Source organism: Pyxicephalus adspersus, chromosome 4, assembly GCF_032062135.1.
Source record: "Pyxicephalus adspersus chromosome 4, UCB_Pads_2.0, whole genome shotgun sequence".
NCBI lineage: Eukaryota > Metazoa > Chordata > Amphibia > Anura > Pyxicephalidae > Pyxicephalus > Pyxicephalus adspersus.
In genome coordinates this window covers 1,124,809-1,147,355 of record NC_092861.1, presented here as the reverse complement: position 1 = coordinate 1,147,355, position 22,547 = coordinate 1,124,809, and the positions used below count along the sequence as shown (strand labels likewise).

General features: G+C 42.5%; 1 protein-coding gene across 1 annotated transcript in view; it reads left to right on the top strand.

The window, feature by feature from the left end:
* Positions 1-22,547, top strand: part of SCARA5 (scavenger receptor class A member 5) — a gene marked incomplete in the record, with an annotated part of 121,206 nt that overhangs the window by 31,521 nt on the left and 67,138 nt on the right. The window contains 1 exon segment of the mRNA XM_072408931.1: positions 12,549-13,223. Within this exon segment, the coding sequence (XP_072265032.1) occupies positions 12,549-13,223 (675 nt within the window).

Below are 22,547 nucleotides of genomic sequence, written 5' to 3'. Positions count from 1 at the left end.
TTTTTGCATAAATTACGTTGCACCGTAGCAGTTCCTGAGCAGCAGAAAAGCTTTATAAATACAGCAATAATGTTTTTATATTTTTGGGGGAACACATTACACCGATATTCTTACTATTCACTTTAGGGTCCACTTTCCAGTGAATAGCTGAAAGCCAATTGGCCTTTTATCCATATTGTACCAATATTTTTAATCAAAAGCATCAGCAGTAGAGGACTTTTACCCCCCGTTGATCCAACCATTGCGGTGGTCCGTGGTGTCAAGGAATAGGTGGATTTGCTTCTCTGTAACAATGCCTCTTGCTGCCTAAAATGCCATTTTGGACAACCATTGGCATACCATGCCAGCTCAGGCCAGTGGTTTAGCCTGGGCACCCAATAGTGAGGGGGTCTCGATCCCTAAAGTGTCCACATCATATCTGGACCCAATGTAGCTGTCGGTCTGGGGCTTAAGGAGCTCTCTGTGTTAACCAATGGAGATCAGACCTGACCACAATTGTCTCTGAGGTTAATACGGGCACCAGTGGTATCTTTTTAATGCATCAGAGTTCTATTGGTCATTATAAAAGATTGGTTTCACGGTGCCACAGGGCAGGGATGGTGGACCCTCTATGTTCAGTTGGCAGAGACGTGTGCGGGGTGCAGAGTCTAAGAAACAGCTCAGTTTTCTCCAGAGCCTCCAGAGGTGAGGATGTTACATTGCATGCTGTTGCCAGGTTGTGGCCCTCGTACATGCAGATGCTGCTGACTGCTGACAGAAAGGAGCAAAGTGGTCAGACAAGCCAGAGGTCAGGGCAGGCGGAAAACAAGAGTAGTCGAGAATAGCCAAAGGTCAGAGCAGGTGGCGATTGAGAGTAGTCAAGGGTCATGCCAGGGTCAGTACACAGGATTATCAGCAACAGGGGACACAGACAGGAGCAACTGGGACCTGGGAACAGAGCCAAAAGGAACTCCTTTTTTATACAACATCGTGTTGCCAGTCACTTCCTTTGATAGGGAAGGTCATGTGATGGAGGGAAGCCATGTGACCGGCAGGTATTCTACCCTACCACCAGAGGGGGTGCTGGAGACGAAGGGTAGGTGGTGTTCACACCTCCGCCAGCAGGTGGAATGCATCTCTAGGTAAGGGAGCAGCTGACAGGAAGTCACATGTCCTAGATAAAGAAGTGAGCAGAGGAGGTGATCCCTGATCAGAGTGGGTGCAAGCAGCAGGGGAGTGCAAGGTGCCTGACACCGAAGAGGGCACAGATCCCCTGGTTCTGTGGGGATCTGTGACAATTGGGTTCCCCAGCAACATATTCTCAAAATGCTACCTTTTGCCCCTCCACTGTGATGCAGGTAATGATTGTCAACTTACATCCTATTTGTGGTGGCACCAAGAGAAATTGAGATTATTTTACCTGGTGCCCTACACCCCACACGGGCTGCACATGGGAGCCAAGACAATGGTCTTAGAATGATGTAGTATTAGCAGGACCCTTCTCAGAAAATGCCATCAATGGGAGGTGGGTGCATATACTTCAACAATATAGGTGGCCGTAACGGTCATTGGTTGGGTGGCCCCAACATTTTGTATATAAGACTCGGACGTCTGTTTAACTAATTTAAATGCCAGCGTGATTATTTCCTTATTGTCACTGAAATACACATTCTTGTTCTGACATCCCACAACACCAACAGAAAGGGAAAGGCGCTGCGATAAATTAGAGCAGACACCCGGACGACGTTGTATATAAAGCGCTGAGAACGTGGGAGTGTGATTGGATGGCCAGGCCCCTTCCATCAACAAATGTTGAGCTGAAACGATGACAGGACATCACAGCAATAAAAATATTATTGCAGCAAGTCACAGCTTTGTAGTCACTCACATCTGCTGCCCAAATCGCTTCTATATGGTGAAAGTTTGCAATAGTTGTAGAGATCACAAAGCGTAACGCACATCGTGTAAATAGCGGATCGCCATGGCTCACATTCCACACGTTCTCCTCGTTATGAGAGGGGAAAACAGGAAAAGTATATTTTGGAGTATTTTATCATGCACATTGAAATCGGATGGTAATTATCCCTCTCCTTCTGCCGCACCCCCCCGGAATGTTTATGGATCCTGCAAATATTTGGCCGTGTCGTTAAGTTCTTCTATAACACTGTTTGTCTTGGTGGATATAAATAAACCATAAAGGACATTATATGTATGCATTGCTCTACGCTTGGTTAGAGAAATGTAAGAAATGTATATTTCATGGGTTTTACTGAGAGCGTACGATCCCCCGCTGGGTGCTCAGAAAGGATGTAAACCATGCAAGGGATTATGAATGTCACTACAAGCAATCACACAACGCCTTGATTGTGACCGACTAATTCCAAGCATACACCCCTTGGCCCCTCATATATACATTGCCTGACCCTTCTGATGTATAGAGCCTGCCTGGTTGCTTTTTTATAACTTTTGGGTTAAGTTCGGCTTGAAATAAAAGCCTGTGCCTTCACCACCCACCTGACATTCCTCTGCAGCCAGCAGCAGCCCTGGTCAGGATTCCTGTCTGCTGCTTACTACCTGGTCTGAGTTATCTGATCCCCTGGGAGCTGCCCCTTTACCCCAGAAAACCAGAATATTCTGCAGCACTCCATCTGCTGGCAGAAGAGTGAACACCACCTGAGCTGCCTCTGTTTCAGCCTTCCCTCTGGTGGTGGGTTATCTTACCTTCAGGTCATGTGACTCACATTCAGCTCATGATCTCCCCAATAAAAGGAAGTACAGGTAACTGTTGCCTGAACAGGGAGTTCTTCTTGGCTGTGTTCCAAGGTTCCAATTGTTCCTGCTGCTGATTGTCCTATGACCCTTGACTACTCCAGTTTGTCGCCTGACCTCTGGCTTGTCTGACCATGCTCCTATCTCAAATTCCTCAAATTCCACAAATTGGCAACTCCGGCAGAATAACATCCTCACCTCTAGAGACTCTGGAGAAGATCAGGTGGTTGTTCAGACTCTGTGCCCCGTGCACGTCTCTGCCAAATGGACTGCCAACATGGGGGGTCCTGCCCTGTGGCACCGTGACAAATATCTTCAGTATGGAGAAGGGAATTGGCAATGCCTTTGATGTCAATGGTGCAGCAAGTGAATCGCACCATCTTGACCCCTTCCTCCTACAACTGAATCCCAACTAATAGAAGCAACAGAAATTATTACAATTTCATACTTTGGCCATAAGGAAATGTGAATAAAGAAGAGTAACGAAGGAACACCACTGTTTTATATATTTATTTATTGGATATCGTACCCAAGGGTACCCAAGGGCATGGACTGTATGGCCATGTTTCTTCTCTCTTCCTGTGCTGAAGATGTCTTCCCGGTTGCCAAGCCAGCCCTGTGCTGCCCTCACTTTTATTTTTTCCCTTGCCTAATATAAAACAAATATTCTGTTTTTATTTTAATTGTCTGTTCTGCGTTTGAGGTGCCAGGATCAAGCTGAGCCAACAACATCCATCCAAAAAATGAGTGAACACAATGCTGCCCATTGTTTTGGAAGAGTCGGGTTGTATTATTTCAAGGTTAGAAGACACCTTTATCTGACTTCCACCATGACAGGTTTTCTAATAAAACGTATTATGCACAGAGGTTCTGTTCCTAATAACTCTAGCAGCGATGAGGACCTCATTTATCTACACTCCGAGACTGCAGGCCAGACGTCAAGTTCTCTTCTTTGGTTTCCTTGGATTTGGAAAAAAATCATCAAAGATTTATTTTTGGAAAAAAAACAGTACAGACATCATACGCCATGCCACACTTTAATTGTTTGAGCATGACCATGATACTCTTAAGCTGGTCGCAAAATATACAATGCGATTGCACAATAATGTTATATTGCAAAACATTTCACCAGCACATTACAATTAGGTTGACCTTCCTATTGGTATAACATCCTCCACTCTTCTCATGGAAGGCTTCCCTCAAGATTTTGGATGGTGTCTGTGTCCCCATTGGTGGGGTTGGGTACTCATATTGGATGAGAAGACCTGGTTCACCATTACAATTCATCCCAAATGTGTTCAGTAAGGTTGAGTTAAGGGATTTGTGCATGACTTCCTCCTCACCAAGAGAACCTGGACGATCAATCAAAGTTGGAATGGATCTGGGACAGGCTAAAAACTTTTGGCAACTAATAGCCCAATATTAGTAGCCAAAATTTTAATCTTTGCTGGTCCTGAATGTCCTTGAACTTTATGGCTAAGCCCTGCTAGTTGTCATTACGATGTCCAATAAGAATGACCAGCACACCATGAACAAAGTATCCAGTTGAAGCACTTTCAGTTGGGATACCAAATGGTGGGGCTCAGTCATGAAATCCTAATAACAAAATAAATATAATTCTGAAAGGGTCACATAACTAATTTCCTGAATATTACAACTAATAGCAGGCATCTTGTGGAGTCTTGTGGTAGGATGTTCAAATTTCAATAAAAGTGTAACACAAAATAAAAAGGATTCGCCTTAACATCTGGTCATGCAATCATTTTAGACAGAATGTCCTAATGGTGGGGGAACAGATAAATAGGCAGATGAAGATAAAAGTTGCGATAAAAGTTGTTGCACCAGGAAAGTAACCCGAAGACAGCTGTGTTTTCTCTGCTTTCTTTTAATAAAGCTGCAAATTTGTAAAATCGAAATCAACTTTGAGATTTTATTGCTATATTATGTGTTAGTAATTTGTTTAGTTCTGCTGTCCAGCAAGGTCTAACCTGTGTCCCTGTCTCACCCTATTTTCACAACGTATTTTAGAGCCCTACGTATCCCAAGGTCACAGCACATTCCTAATTTGATTTATTCTGCTTACACCAAATGCTGATACCAAGAACATAACAACAACTATGGTGGCTCTAGTCAATACTTTGAGGCCCAATGGCAGGTAGGTCTTGTCCATATCTGAAAATGATGTAACTGATGAGTTGCACATTGATCCACCTAAACCAGCTTAGCACTGGCTCCCCACTGATCTTCTCTTTAAGTCTTCCACAAACCCAATCGTCATCCAGTTCAAACTATGGCATATAAGTGTTCTGGTACAGTGGTCATCAATGCAAAGCAGTACTTACCTAGTTGCCCTCCTCTATGTTCAGGCTGTGTCCACAAGGGAACCAAAAGTCCTCCAATGGCCCTAGTATTATGGCCCCCAAAAAGGTATTTTTGTCATATATGGTCCTGACCTCACCCTTTCTGTCATACAAAATGGCAAGACTGCTTCTTTGTCACTTCCTCATGTGGGCCCCAAGTCCCAGTATGACCCGCCCACCTTTTTTCATCACTGCTTCTGATTGGGTGGTGCGGAGACTACATTTATTACTGGAGTGCACATAGAGCAATCTCACATTTCCTGCAGAAAGCTAACATGGAAACATAACAAATTTCCATGAAAGTGGATTTTCCAGTTTAATGAGCCCCTGAAATGTGGCCGTCACGTTCCATCACTTGCAGGACGGATCCCTGGGAAGCTGCAGGTGTCAGAAAGAAGCGGTGTAATCTGAAATGTTCCTAAATCCGCCAAGCTAAACAGTCCTTCCACGCACAGTAGCGTTGTAATTTTAACCCTGGTAATCCCTGTTTCTTTTTTTTTTAATCAGATGGTACCTTAGCCTAGGCAGCCTTTACCTCTGAGCTCAGTGCCTGTAGAGTCAATGCCCAAAAAAGAATCAGAACAGAAGTCCTCAATCAGAACTACGTCAGTAGATTTCTGTGGAATGCCAATTATGAACCCAATGAAAAGACGATTAGGGGAGCGCAGTTGTCTCATTCACGATACGTTTCGCCGTAGGGCTTCTTCAGGGGATCAAAGAGATTTTAGGTCTCTTCTGGCAGAATTGGATGAGTGGGTTTATGGTTCTTGAATGGAAAGTAACTATGAGGAGTTATCAAATTCCGAGATGAAGACGAGGTCCAGGGAGGTTTTATTGATTTATTATGTATGAGGTTTATGAAGGTTCCAACAATGTCAGGTTGATGTAACAGGGCAGCAGCAGTTCAGACTGTGTTTACAGCCCATTGTAATTTTGTACGGTCATGGACCTATTTATCACATAAAACTTCCTAATGTTCTCTATTTGGAAGGACTGTAACTGACATATGAGGTCCAAATTGCTCAAGGGACCCCTCCCAACCTTTGGAGGAACCCTGGTAGATAAACACTCACTAAATGATTGATTTTCCTGATTTAAAAGCCCAATATAAAGATAAAGAAGTGGTGCAAAGAGAGGACTTTGTGGGACAATATTGTTCTTCATAGTCCACATGGTCAAGGGGGGGTATGCTTTGTCAGCCTCATCCCTGAACATTGAAGATATATATTGCATAGTCCCTCACATTTTACCATTATATATAAATTTATATTATTCCATCAGTTTTTACCAGAATACATTTTGTGTAGCCCAGAAGAAGGTTCAGAGTCCATTTCAGGTTGCCTCTCTTCAGGAGTTAAACTAACTTCATCCGTCACATAACACGTCTAAACTATTTTAGTTTTTCGCAGCGTTGGCTTCCTGCCAGGTCACATTAAAGATTGCGAGCTGGACGTGCTTCCTCTCCTTTCTCCAAATCCACCTGAATTCTATGTGCACCAGTCGTGTTCTCTGAACCTTTTTCTTCCCCTCCTATGATGACCCAGTTGGAAACAAACTGTTTTCTTTGTGATGTGAACCGTGGAAATAAAACAATAGGGGATTGTCCACTATGAATACAACCAGATCTGAGGAGATGGAACGGTATTAGGACCCATGCATGTGTGACTATAACCTCACGTTTATCACATGTGTTTAAGTCATGTTGTAGATGTGTTGTTTGCGTGTGTGACGGTTTATATTTGCCAAGATCGTGGTATATATAGTCGTACTTAGTCAGATATAACTGGTATTATTCTGTAATGGTAAAGCAGCCTATCACTGTTCCATTGTAGGACTCTTCCTTCTTTTCTTCTTCCTCCTTACAATCATTAGCAATCATAACTGGCTGTCCCGGGGTGACGTAACTCCCGCCCAGGCGTTCATTCATTCCGGCATGCGCAGAGGAATCCGGGAATGCCTGCTATCTTGGCAACCAAGGCTGACTCTGCCCTCGTGCCGCTCAGGTCTTTGCCAGAAACTTGGGATGATCAGTTAGGTAAGAAGGATTATTGCAGAATATTGCCTGTTCCTTTCTCCAATAGTGACCGGCCTGGTCATGGATTCTTCAAAGTGGATGTTAAGTTCCACTTTATAGACACAAAGGTAGCTTCTTCAGCACCAAAACGCGTTAGTAACATACCCCAGAATTTATAGCCACACGACTTGTGCCATCAACTGCCATCCAATAATTTTTGTGGAATGTATCAAGGCAGATTTTACAAAGTGTGATAGTTGGTGAAACCATCCAATTCTAATGATATAATCTTTTGGCCATGATGCAACGAAGCCTAGGACATGTGATAATGGGTCATGGTTACATGGTTGAAGGCCATAGATGGGTTGAGAAGGTCAAAACTCGTCAATGTCTTGTTGAGAAGATATCCATTCACTTCCAATGGGAAGTAAGAATACATTTCTCTATCTTGGTGGTCACAAGTCAAGTTGTTCTAATTACAACATTACCCGACCTATGTTTGGTCTTCTGATAACTAAAACTTCAGAAATTCCCTCATTCCCATTGATAATGATCACCAGGACATATTAATAGGGTAAATCCAGCTACGCGACATTAAAAAGACGACAATGTGTTGTAACTTTTTGCATTCTTTTAAAAAACTTTTTCTGCTTTACATTTTCATTTATTTTCTCTGCTATCCCTGCTATATGGTAATAAATAGGATGGAGATTCACACACGCCTTCCCATCTCAATTATTACCATTTAGATGGGATAACAGAGAAAATAAATTAAAATGTTATTTCATATCTGTGTATATGAAATAGGGAAAATTGGGCTTTAATTTATGTTTTTTCCATTGACCCTTTTTATGGGTGTTCAAACAAAATGGAGAAAAAGAACTGCAAAGTAAATATATGTGTATATGTTTAATGAGTGGAATATTTCAGATGTGAATTTCATTTTACCATTTATGACTTATTTTCGCACCCAGCAGGCAGTGGGATCCAATAAAGCTGCTTCATAGAGCCAGATAGACCAGCTGCAGAACTGAAATAGCCCTGAATAGCAGGGGCAATCAGATTACACAGCATGCAGAATGGCTGATATCTCCTCAACAGAAAGGCAGACAGCATTTAAAAACTTCAGACTTTTCCCTTCTGCAATTTTCCTTTTTTCTGGTGGCCTTTTTATTTTGTAAAAATAATGTATAAAAATAAAATAAAGCTAATTATTGAATATTTGCATATAAATGTTAAAAAAAACTATAAAAAATTGAAGTAAATCTTTACAGAGTAAACATGGCCTCCCCCATGTCATTGATAAGAAGGTGTTGTGTGATGGAGCAATGGACAGTACAAAGGATTCCACATATTATTTAGCTTCAGATATAATTAGAATTTGGTGTCGGGACGTTTCTAGTGAAAGGTGATGACGGCTTCAAAGAAAGAGTTCAGAAATAGCTTTTTATAAGATAAGGAAATGATATTATTTCAAAAAGACAAGGAGAAATTTGAGATGCATTAAAACCAAAGAACTTTTATCACATCATGTTTGATCTAATGAAACATGAAAAAATATATACTTTGGGACTTTGTAGATCTATCGTAACATTCGTGGACCTCTATCTGCTGACATTAAAGATCCCCCATCTCCCCCTCTTGACGGCACCAATTCCCTCATTTAGGAGAAAAAAAACCTCTAACAGGGTGTTGGCCACAAAACCCCCCACAGGGCAAATATATTGCCAGCCAACCGGCCTCTCATCCTGATATCATAATGCTGCTGTGGTCTTCAGGACTTAAGAAGATCCCACTATTGGACAGCCAGTAGGAAGTTCCACCATCACCTAGATATGGACATCCAAGAAGGACCAAGAAGGAAAAAGATGGAAGACTTGGGACCACCCCACCTCCTATTACCATTGGGGTGATCAATGTGTTTGATTCAGGGTAGAATTAACGGCTGGATTGAGGTTGGATCAGTGTTTCTCAACCAGGGTTCCTCCAGAGATTGATATGGGTTCCTTAAGCAGTTTCTCAGGTCAGTTTATTGGATAACAATGATCTTCTTGGCTATCAGTAAGGGTCAAATTCTTCCCAATGGCCAGCAATGTAAGAGGAATTGTTCCCATTGACCAGCATGCTAATATACTGCGAGCTGTGGATATATACTAATTATAGCAGGGCTGCCCTGAAGACCTTAATGGTATTTCAAGGCTTCCCCTAACGTAAAAAATTATAGAAACTGAGCAATCGTACAGGACCCCCATTTTATCCAGGGCCCCAACTGCCCCCAAATGTTCATTTCATTTTTGCCCAGGGCCATATTTTGTCTAAAAGCATTCCTGGTTATGGTTGGGGTAATTGATTGCTAATGCTTGTGTTGAAGGAGAATTAGGTGTTGGGGGCTGTAGAGTAGAGTACAAAAATACTGTACGGCTTTTTACATGGAAGAAGGACCTTGGTGTGAAGGTAGATACTGAGAATGCACGTTGGCCTTTGATTCTGATGGCGTGAGGTTCCTCTGTATGATACTAAAGTAAAGATTTGGGAATGCCCTTTACTTCATTTACCATTTAGGATCGCCACCTCCCTATAAAATGTAAATATCCACCCTATGTGAGCAACCTAGGGGGCCTGTGGTTCTTCACTAGCGAAAATTTCCACAAATTTTCAATGGTTCCACGAAATTTCGGCAAACCGATTTTGCGAAACCAACAGAAGAGGAAATTAAAAAAGGAGCATTCCCAGAGCTGCATTCAGCCCTGGGAATCTCCCTGTTTGCAATCCCCGGGGTACTAGAGGTTAAATAACCTCTAGTGCCCCAGGGATCGCCTTCAGTCACAGTTGTGTCTGCAAAGTGATGAAATCTGATGAACTCTGCAATTCCACTATGATCCCCGGGGCACTAGAGGTTAATTAATCTCTAGTGCCCCGGGTATCGCACACTTTTCCCAATGCTTTTGAGAAGATGCCTGGCAAAGGAGAACCTCCTCACTTTGTAATATAAGTATCTCTTACAAATGATACATTAGTTACAGATACAAATGTATCATTTGTAAGAGATACTTATATTACAATGTCAGGAGGTTCCAGACATCTCAATATTTACAGCTGTGGCTGCATTCATTGAGAAAAGTGTGTGATCCCTGGGGCACTAAAGGTTAACTAACCTCTAGTGCCCGGGGATCGCAGAGGATTTCCAGGGCTGCATTATGCAGCCCTGAAAACCCTTCTGTTCAGCGAGAGCTCGACCTCTCAACGAATTAGAAGGCTGTTCTCGCTTACATTTTCGGTAAGTAAGAAAGGCCGATTCGCCGTGAGATCGAACTTAATAATCTCGCTTGCTCATCCCTTTTCTTCACCAATGAGATTGGAACCAAAGTAGGAAGTTTTGTTGCACATAAGGATCAATAAGTTAAAACATGTTGATTGACATGTGTTTGCTTTTGTCTGGTTACAAGGGTTCCTTCTTGTGCTATTTCCCCCGAAGAAGTAAGTTCTTCCTGTCGGGAATCTAGGAATATCATCCTAAAAATCCAAACCTTTATCTTTGAAATGATTTACTTGCTTGGCTCTTTGCTAAATACTCTCACTAACTTTGAACATCCATTACCTACTTTGATTTCAAATGTTTTGATGTTTTATTGATTGATCTTTATGTGCCACAAAAGGAATAGGGAGTCTACTTTGGTTCTCACCTCATTGGTGAGGAGCCACAGGCCCCTTGAGTTGCTCACATGGAGTAGATATCCCTCTGTATGATACATAAGATTTAAGGATAATATTTATGTAGAAAACTCAATAGTAGGTGCTAAGTTTTGGATTTTTGTAACAGCTTTGAACCAAATGTTTGCTAGCAGTTTCTTTAAGATAAGAAGACACCAACAAAGACGAATTGAAGAGTGATGAAAACCAGGCAAACCAGAAATTGTATAATAACTTATTTATTCCCCTTGAAAACAGAAGAAAAGTATTTGAAGAGAAGATACAAGAGGTAAAATATGATGTGGCCACACGTTGCATCCCTTGTGTTTATATTTCACAAGACGTCAGTGAAAAACTTGGAATAGGCCCGCTGACAAATTTCTCGACGTTCCATCAAAAACCACAGAACATATATAATAATTGCACCTGGCGGCGCTCCACCAGCTCTCGTCCCGTGACTCCTGTTTCGTATTATAACCACACGTTCCTTGAGAAATCTTAGCTTGACTTCCTATCTATAATGTCTTTCCATCTCAACTTAAATAACCTAATCTGCTTGGCTTCACAGCAAAGCACACCCACAAAAATGACCCTAATGTACTCCACCCCCCCCCCCCCCCCCCCCCCCCCCCAATCACGGACGGGCCTGTAATTAGAGAAATAATGAATTACTGATCCGAGACAGAAAGAAATGTCATGGACTATGTGACTTGCAGCAGGTGGTTGGTGTGGTTACTGTGCGATCGGAGAATACATGAAATGCTATTCATATTGAAAAATTTCAATATGGGGGTTGTAGATAGGGTTCACATGAATATGCAGATTGTCCAGGTAAATATGGGCCCTCTGGGGCCTAAACTGTATGTAAACCCCAAAAATAAACTTTTTTTCTGGTCCCTTTTGGTCTTTTCAATTTATCAATAAAATATTTTGGTTTTATTGTTTGATATAATGATGTTGTAACCACACAACAGATTCACCTCTGTGGACTACAGACTCTCCCATTTTATAGAGAGGATTACAGTGTCGGTGTCAATCCCGTTCTAGGGCTGCTCTTCCATAGATATGGTACAGTGAGTGAGCCTTGGTAGGTCACCTCAGGATTAAATGTGCGCTACTGGTAGGATCATCAAAAATGAACAAAACTACATAAAGACAAAAGACAAATGGATCTCCCCTACAGTAAGTTGGATAAAATGTGAGATGTCAGAGGCATTCACTACAATTTTTGGTTCTATAAGTACTAAGGATACTTGAACTAAACTGAAGAAGCAGACTAGAATCCGCGAAACGTACGGCATTCTCCTATTTCATGAGATTTAGAGGAGCTTCAGCAGCAAGTAGAGAAAGCCCTATAAGTAGGTTCTACTTACCTTCACTTTGTCACCTCCCAGCTGAATATCAGTCAGTATTATCGTAGGCTTAGCTATGCCCAATCCCAAGTTCTGATCAGACCTGAGGACTTGATGATTAGGCGCTGAGCCCTCCCATAGGAGTTGGTAGGACCATTATATCTATAGTCAAGTGTTCATGTTTTTGGGGGGCTCCAAAGGTGTTATGGTAATCAGAGGATCATGCTTGTATTTGTATATTCTGTGGACATTACAGATTCAGCTTTAATTAATGCTATCAAATCCTAAACAATATACACGCTCACTTGTTTTCAGCCTCTCTTGAAAAATTTGCATTATGCATTCATTATACAATTTTTTGAAGTTCATGTTTTTTTTTTCCAGTTTCAAGACCCCAGAGTCCCCCAGAAGACTTGAAAGTCCTAATGAGCAACGTCAACCGTTTAAACGAGAGCTTCCGAGATCTTCAATTTAAACTCATGCAGCTGACATTTAAAGGGGATTTCATGGATCATGTTTGGAAACTTCAGGATCTATTCCAGAATCATTCAGACTCATTATTACAGCTCTCGGAATCCTTACAGAAACTAGAATATAATCTCAACGGTGTCCAGAACATGGCTGGCCTAACGGACACTGTGGTCTCCAATCTTGGTGCCAGCCTGAACCAGATAAGCGAGACGCACAATTTAGAAATGTACAGGTTGTCCTCAGAGGTCAACGGCAGCAAATACGTGTGGAACCATCACGATGCCATGTTGAAAGAGCTGGCCACCAAAGTTGAAGGACTTAGTGAGCAAATCAGCGACATGATTGGAACAGTTAACGCCATCAATGGAACGTTCTCCTATGACATAGGAATCCACCATACCAGGATACAGGAGCTTCAGGGTCTTTTAACCAATGTTACTGAAGATACTAGACAAATGAGACTCCTTCATATTGTGATGGAGCAACAGCTGAAACATGAAATGGCTCTTATAAATAATGTAACCGAGGATCTACGTCTTAAAGACTGGGAGCACTCAATAGCCTTGAAAAACATCACTGTGATCCAAGGTAGGTCAGTGATTCATATAAAGATGTTACCCTGTATAGACCTATCATCATTATGTTCCTGTATTTCTTGGTTCTTGATTTGTTTAAAATATATGCTTGCTTACTTTTCGTTAATAGAAGGAAGGCTTCCTTAGGTTTTGGTAAAGGTGACCACCAATACTTATATCCCCAGTTTGTCCAAGCTACCCTTTCTACTCCAAATGAGAAATCGTGTGAGCTCCCCCTATGAAATGGTGCATGGACTTAGCCACCAGTCCCTAGCTAAGAGCAATGTCATATAATAGAATAGCCTGTGTCATCACTTTCTCCAAGGTCCCACCCCAGGTGTGGCAGATGTGACAGAGGAAGTAGCATCATGGAAGAGTTGGCAAGATGAGTAAGTATTGGTCATTGGGGTTGGCGTCACGTAGCACCTGCCTGAATGGGATAGGTTACAGGTTGGATAGATTACAGGTTCTCAGAAGAGGTCCAGGTGGTCATATTTGAACCAAACCACACTCGTCCCTGTGTACCCCATCTGTCATTACCCCACCCCCTCCAGGGGGCATGTCATTGTGCAAACTAGGTTAACATACAGGTCTGGTCCATGGTTCTCCATGGTTGTCCAGTGCAATGATGCATAACTGATGATGGAGAATGTCAATGTAGATAGGTAATGGTTGAAGAAGGCTGTGGAATATAATAACGTTATCAAGTTAGGGTTTACATGTATTTCAAAGTAGCACCTACATCTACACCGATCCTTTTCCAAGTTCGGGTTGTCCATCCATTCTGATCAGTCAGGCCGGAATGACTTAACTCCTGCATGTGTGCACAGTGGATTCATCCCAGCACCATGATATGGCGAGAATGTACATTGGACTGGGGATGTGCATTATTCTTCAAAAGACTGCAAACAGGCAATACAGAGTAGGAATGCTCACAATTTATGATTTTGGAGTTTGACAACAGTTAGTTGCAGACCCAGTAAAATTAGGACAGACGAGCAGATGTCAAACCTTTGATCACATCTGACGAGAGATTTGCAGGTCATTTGTTTATGATATACACGGTGCTATAGCAAGCTAAATGTCATTTAGGGTTTAGATCCGTGTGGCCTGCGCTGAGGTCCGGGACTGGATCAGAACAATGTATTTATCCATTGCCTGGGGGGCCCGGTACTGTGTTTTTCTACTACTACCCCTTCAATGTTCCCATGTCACGTTCAGAATTATTTTTATATTCAATTTATTTGGTTCTGGCTATTGGATGGGGTTCAGTTCATCTAAATACAAACATTCATCATAAATTGTTTTTGTCCTTTTCCAACCCAGAAATTGGTCCTAATCATAGATCTGTGAATGACGGAAAAGAGAACAATTAGATTTTAAATTGGGAATGTGGTCCGGTAATTAAATAGACACAATGAGTATTGAATAGGTTAGGTGTACTTGCCAGGAATGATGATTAAAGAAAAATGTTACTTCTCTTTCCAATACTTTGTAAAAATTGAACTCTGGGCTATTTCTATAATCCCCACACCCAAAAATTCGAGTTATTGTTTGTGACCTTCGGCAAAGTTCTTTCTAGTTGCTTTACCTTTCCTGAGTGGTTAAGTGAGTCCTTTTTTGAAAAAAAAAATCTAAGGGTTTCCAAACATTTTCTGTTTAAAACTGTTAAACTTCTCTAATCTATAAAGAACCCTATAGTCCTAAGAAAAGTTCTTGTCCCACTTACCTTTCTGACCTGATAGAAAAATCCCCCCCAGCCGCTCTCTTCTCTCCTCCAATGACCCAATTATTACTTTTTCACTCATCACTCCATCACACGCATGGCTCCAAGACTTTTCTAGAGCTGCCCCAACTCTGTGGAATGGTCTCCCCGTCTTAATCGGCTTTCTGCTCATTTCAAAGAGCCCTCAAAACCCAACGATTCAACCTCACCTACCCGTCTTCTTCTGTCTCCTAAACCCTCACTACTCCCCCACCATTCCATATCCCCCTCCTATTGTGTGATACTTCTCCCACCTCCTAGATTGTAAGCTCTTCTGTCCTCTCCTCCTCCTGTGTCACTGTCTGTATCTGTCTGTCATTTGTAACCCCTATTTATTGTACAGCGCTGCGTAATATGTTGGTGCTATATAAATATGGTGTAATATTAATAATAATACCTATATATGGGGCAATGCAGCCATACAATCCCTGCATAAAATAAGCTTTATTAAACTCTAAAATTATTTTAAAAGCGAATACTAGCCAAATTTCCCATGCATTGAAATATCTGCAGGGGGTTGTAATGGGCTCCACCACACACCCCTAATCTGTGCAAACATCCAGGGTGCCCAGGTCCAACCCAAGGTATAGAAAGGCAATATAAGATATAATGGAACCAGGTTTTGGTTTTTGGCTGTAAATAAAAGATGTTCTATGAATCTCTGAACACTGAATAAAGACTGGACCCCCCCATGAATGCAGAATAAACGAGATTGTTGTTTCAGTCATACAATCTAATAATTAGCATTGTGAGCTTCCTATATGCAATTGAGGCCTCCAGAATTTAGCAGAATTTGCTTAGATCCAATTAAATTGCTTCAGCATTCAGGGCCCGGAGCCAGCCGTACCTTACACACGGTCTTTGATATCTTGTTGGATGTAAATATAGATTCCAGCTGTAAACACTTAGCATTGAATGTCTTTTGGTTCCAAAGGCAGTTCAGTTGCTGACTTGACATTTTATCATATTAGTGTCTGGTTCTTCACACTCCGACACGGAGTTATTACTTTCCCTGGATGATTTCCATCCATACGTGCAATTAAACCCAAAGATCAGAGCTGCCAATATTTTTTCTGCTTTTCCTTGCAAAATATTCTGTCCAACCTTGAAAGAGTGTCAGTTGTTCCAGAATTAGGATTTTCACACAATCATTCAGCTCTATCACGTGTGATGGAACCTGGATCCGGCTCCTAGTATTCACCTTGCTTTGAAATTAACTCATTCATTCAGGATCTTAATCAGGGAAGACAAAGAAGTCAATTGTGTGATGAAATAGTAATATGGATGTTGCTTCTTTATGAAGATCCATTGATTTGCCCATGTTGGACAAAAGCAACGGGTTCATTTAAAGGCACACCTTGTACAGCTTAGCATACCTGTCCTTAGAACCATTTACCTGGTCCAGGTATGGAGTAGCATTGGAAGCACACCCCTTTCTCCACATAATACAGCACGGGTGTTTGATGAGTGCTCCCTTGGCATTTAGCACCATCACATAAAACGGAGAAGATCCCCGGGTATTGAGCATATTAGAGTTTTGGTATTCAGCTCATGAACACAAGGGTTCGTTCAATCAAATTTCAATCTGTACTCCAAAACTGAAAGCCAGAACACATGTTGAGAAACCTTGAAAACTTAATTTGATCATAAAATGTCAAAAGTACAGGACGATGAGTTTTTAAGACTTTTTGTTGGTGATATATGAGCTGAAGAATGATTCTCCCAATGGCCAAAAAAGCATTAAAAGAAGGCAAACTTTCCCCACCTTACCCACAACCAAACAAAAAATGGTGCTGCATAGGCATAAGAATGACTAGTGGTAGAAGACTGGAACAGTTTGTTTGGGGTAGTTTAAAGTTTCAGTTTCAGGGGTCATTCACAGGTGTAGTTGACATTATTCTGACCTTCATTGATCTGCCTGAAGAGGATTTTGCATTCCCCTGGAACCATTTATTCAAAGCTGCTTTCAGGCTTACTGCTCATCATCCGTACAGTACATGGAAGCTTCTAAGAATTGGAGCATGGGGGCAACAAGAAAGTATAGCAAGGAGGTCCAAATAGAACCAAAAAGCCCACCATTGAACCAGCATGAATCAGTGTAGGGACTTCAAGTAGAAGGTAAACTACATGAATGAAACAAGTGTATACAGTTTGGAATAAATGGGTTGGTAATAGGTTGTATCCATGCTAAGAACCAGTGGTATGGTGGGACAGTTGGACCAGGGGAATAAAAGAAAAATTTGACCCTCACTAAAATGGGGAAAAAAACCTTTGAATTTTTGGAATTGTGATGAAGGTAATACCTAACACCTACCTGTTCTAGGAAGACTTTCTTACTATGGTGTAGTGAAGGGGGTTTTGGATCCTTTTGGCACACCTCACTACTACTGGTCAGGTTAGATTAAGATTATGAAGCATGCAAGTGACTTATTTCATTCTAGGGTCACTGTGGCCCCCGGGTCTCCTTGTCATTCTCAAGGTTTACCCATTCTCCCTCTTTTAAGTCTCAAGGAGTTCTGTGACATGAATAGGTCATAATCTTCCTTCAGTTCTACTCAGAGTGGTTTGCCAGGAATGGAGCCAGAAACGACACCGTAATGGGATTGCAAGGCAGCAATTTAAGAGCAGCAAACAAAACCAAAGTAACCCAGGATTAAGTCAAAAGTTTAAATCCAGGTAATGAATGGATCAGAAGATGGGCCATGAAGTCAGGTCTGATCGGAGAGACTTGTGTGCCAATGTTAAGGTCAGGAACAACCTTAGGATTACCCAAGTGTTCTCCAGTAGTCCCAAAACTCTGCTGGAATCCATTGCTTTCCCATAGATTATAATTGGCCTGACACTAACATGACTTCCAGCAGTGACAGATAATAAATATAGAGAATAAGTAGAAATTGGCTCTGTAGAGGGGTTACCACCATCTGGAGTCACACGAGGTGAAATGAGAAAAGAACAAGTTGTTTGTAGGACAGATCAAGGGAATGAGTTCAGATCTGTGCTGATAGCACATGACGGAGGAGATGGTCCACAGATGGTTCCCCGCACGTGGCGTCTGTGATTACTCCTTGTACTCTCTGTCACCTCCATAATCCCAATAGAAACATCAGTTTCATGTTAATCAGCTGTGACTGTATGTCTTTGTACTATCACTTTATCTTTTCCTGGCATCTGTTTTAATAAAGATTTGTTAAAGGTACACTCTAGTCATCCAATAACAAATTGTGCGCCTGCTTCTTGTGCAGCTAAAACATGTTGTGAATAGTGCTGAGCAGCTGGCTGCCCTGACGGCTGAATCCCAACACTTGCTGAAAGATTTATTCCATGAATCAGCACCTAAAAACTGCAGGGCGGCTTGTTCTCTGGTTGTGAGCATCACTCCCTGCAGTCCTCGCACAGCACAGAATCATTTAACACGATACATTATAAAAACCCCACTAAAGTATTCCAAGGTTATAAAAAAGAAGATAACATGGGAGGACATGCTGGGATTTGTAGTTGCAATTTGGTACTTTATCTTACTTGCAATGGACTTTGCTTATCCAATTTTCTGTGATGAGAACAATAATAATAATAATATTAATAGTAAAGAGTAGCACTCACCAGAATATGACCCCATACTATAGCAGCTCCATACTTTTATAAGCCTTGGCTTCTCCAGAATGGTCTCTGGCCTTCCAGATGTTAGACTTGACAGCCTCCATTTTCAGTGGACACTTATAGGAGCACTGTCCCAGTTTATTTTTACATTGTCCCTCATTTAACCTTTGTGAAGTTCTGGGACATACGAGGATAGGTCATAATCTTCCTACAATGCTGCCCGGGAGGTTTGTTGGGAATGGATCCAGAAACAACACCAAGTTGGCCAAGGTGGCCACTTAGGAGCAGCAAACAAAACCAAAGCCACCCAGGATTAAGTGAACGGTTCACATTGAGTAATGAATGGATCAGGATATCGGCAGTAACATCTGATCAGAGAGGATTGTGTGCCAATGTTAAGGTCAGGAACAAGTTGATGAGCAGAAAGCAGGGAACCAACAGCTGGAATTGGGTTTCCAGGGTCTGTTGTACAAAATTTGGTATTCCGCCTGCAAGTGCTGATTTGAATCTGTATAGATGAAGGGCAAAGGATTATTGAGGCTAATGAAGTCCTCACAGGTTCAGTGTAACCACAAACCATAGGGACCCATAGGTAAATTTGGATGGGGCCCCTTGGTAATTTATCTCTGTGGCTCAGAGAAGTCTGCTCTGATTTGTATGTTTGGATTATGTTGTATCCCTAATAACAGCACCTGTCATCACTGTCACGCTTGGGGGAACAGGGCCACTAGGGAGCCCTACGGTTTGCACAGGAGTGGTGGGAGCCCTGAGAAGGACCAAGGCGCAGAATCTAAGCAGTAACCAGGTCTTCTACAGAGCCCCTAGTGGTGAGGATGTTGCACTGCTGGTACTGCCAGGGTGGGCAGGATGAAACACAGTATCAAATCACAAATCCGAAAAATAGTCGAGGAAGCCGAGGTCGAGGCAGGCAGCAAGCAAGAGAGGTCAGGTCACAAGCCAGGGGTCCAGGAGACAGACACCAGTGACACAGGGGCCACTGCAGACACAGGGAATAACAGGAGACACTGGAAGCAACAGGAGGAACAGGGATATCCACAGACAGAGAGGAACACTGGAACAGCACAGGGAATGGGCTGGGAACCAACAGACTGGACGAGGGGTTATCAAAAGAACTGGATAGAGGAAGCACTGATCTAGCCAACAGGTGTACAGGAACTAGCCCAACAGAACTACAGTGCCGGTGAGATAGCCAGGGATGATTAGGAGGCTGTTTCCTGATTGGCCAGCGGATTGAACGGAACTGATAAAGCTTGGGATCTGAGGCACGTTCAGAGTCAGAACTGCCCGCATGACAGGAGAGAGATGGAATTTGTCTAAACTATGTTACAGGGACTCTGGATTTGGGGAGTCTCTCCGGGGATTTAAGGGAACTGTGTGGGTTATATGGGGTACTGATAGGGGAAGGTTCTGGGGTATCACAGTGGGTTGGGTGGCACTGCAGTATGGAAGTTGTTGAGGCACTGTGGGATGTATGGCGCCATTATCGGAGCAGAGGTGAACTATAGGAGTTATGTTGAGTTATGTTGACCTAGGGGGTATGCAGCTACCAGGAAGAGTCTTAGGAGGTTTGGGGGGGGGGATAGCAGGGACTGTATACAGTAGATAATCCACTGATCGCTTGTCCAACACTCTTCAGGCCTGCCATTACTATGGGCACATGTGATGTATCAAATGACTGAAGAAAGGAAGGTTAGGACTTTATTGCCTGATGGGCACCCATACTGATGGTCAGTCTGCCATGGTTTTGCATGAAGCTAGGTGTTGACTTATGTTTTCTAGTAATACCTAATGGAGCCCTGCCTGGTACTAGAACATCCTGCCAATTTGAAGCTTTAGTAGCAATGAGGAAAAACCTAAAGTCCAATTTTCTTGGGCCCCACACATGCCAAAGCCCCTTATGAGCCAAATGGACATCTATGGTGGTAGTTATGTCCTTGGGCCATATATACATTATATATAAAGTTAATGTAACAGCACGAGGAAGACAAAGGCACAAATAAAGAACATTGTCAGGAATTCAAACTTTTCCAAGCTCTACTAAAAAATATGTTTTTAGGGAATAAAGGCCCTAACCCCTCCCTAGAGTACCCAAAACAACATAACACGTTTTAGCTGTAGCTGGGTTTTAAGCTGATGGTATGAGCTGAGGTTATGGATAATTTTGGATTTAATGATGCCCCGTCAGTTTCTTGAATGACTCCTAACCAGCCACAATTATACTTCCATCTCCAGTGTCCTGCAAAGTTCTTTACCTCCCCTCAGTTCCAATGCTGCAGCGTTTGCCGGTCTCTTCAGCATTTGGCCCTCTGGGTATCTTCTGGGAGACAACGAAGTTGTATGAAGGCACAGCAGTGTGGGATGAGGGACATGGCCATATGGCAGTTTGGATTTAATTGACAGTCCATTGCACTGTGGTGCACCCCAATGCATTTTCTGCACTATATGGATCTCCATGCATTGTGGTGCATTGTTGACATGTGTTGGGTTGTCATCAATATAATGCTTGGTACCAAGTCACATCAGTTGTGTTTTATTGCAAGACATTGGTCTGATTGGGCCCTGCATTAAGCCCCTAGGTCTGTGTGGGTGTTATAGTACACAGAACAGAACCTAGCCCCGTATACAGCTTCTTCACCATTTCATAAAGGCTTGGAACGTATAATAACTGTTTCCAGAACCTTCCAAAAACTCGCCATAAGGTGCCATATGCATCTGAGCTTACGAGGGATCTGGGAAAGTAACAAGATCAACTCCTGGCTTGTCCTCACGGCTTTAATTAGGTGCAGCTCCATCCATGGTATTTCCAGCACCATAAAACACAAGTTCTCCCACCGAGTTTAAAGGATCCCAGAATGCTCCGTGTTTTATCCTTTGGGGGAATTTTTTTTTCTTTTTCATAAAAAGGTTTTTCTCATTTTTTACCATATTAATGTGATATCTATACTGTGGAAAGTGTTCCAGAAGTGAAACACAACCTGTAAATTATAAATAAAAGGCACAGATAACGTGTTCTGTTCAGTATGGAGAGAGCCGGAGCATAAATGGTCAAAGCACCTAAACGTGACAGTCTGTTCTATCTCTCCAGGACTTAGATGGATCCCTCTGAGTACACCTGCTCATTATACGGGCCCCCATCATTCCCAGGTCTGTACACCTGTTGTGCTCATTTTGATTTCCTGTGTCTCTACATCTTATGTGCCCAATATGTGGGACCCCACAATCCTAGTGCTGAGTGCTTAGGTATGTACACCTGCTGAGAATGTCACCCAACATATTGTACAGTGGAGCCAAAAAGTGGCAAATATCAATGTGCACATTGAATAATGAATAGGCTGCCAACACATCACAGGGCACCACTAAACTAATTTAATGCAATTTTATTTTACCTCCAAATCAGGGACAGATGGGAGGTATGAAGAGGGACAGTCCCTCCAAATCAGGGGCAGTTGGGAGTTATGAAGAGGGACAGTCTCTCCAAATAAAGGGCATTTGGGAGGTATGAAGAGGAACAGTCCCATTAAATCAGGGGCAGATGGGGGTATGAAGAGGGACAGTCTCTCCAAATTATGGGCATTTGGGAGGTATGAAGAGGAACAGTCTATCCAAATCAGGGACAGATGGGAGGTATGAAGAGGGACAGTCCCTCCAAATCAGGGGCAGATGGGGGTAAGAAGAGGGACAGTCTATCCAAATCAGGGGCAGTTGGGAGGTATGAAGAGGGACAGTCCCTCCAAATCAGGGGCAGATGGGGGTATGAAGAGGGACAGTCTCTCCAAATTATGGGCATTTGGGAGGTATGAAGAGGAACAGTCTATCCAAATCAGGGGCATTTGGGAGGTATGAAGAGGAACAGTCCCTTCAAATCAGGGGCAGTTGGGAGGTATGAAGAGGGACAGTACCTCCAAATCAGGGGCAGTTGGGAGGTATGAAGAGGGACAGTACCTCCAAATCAGG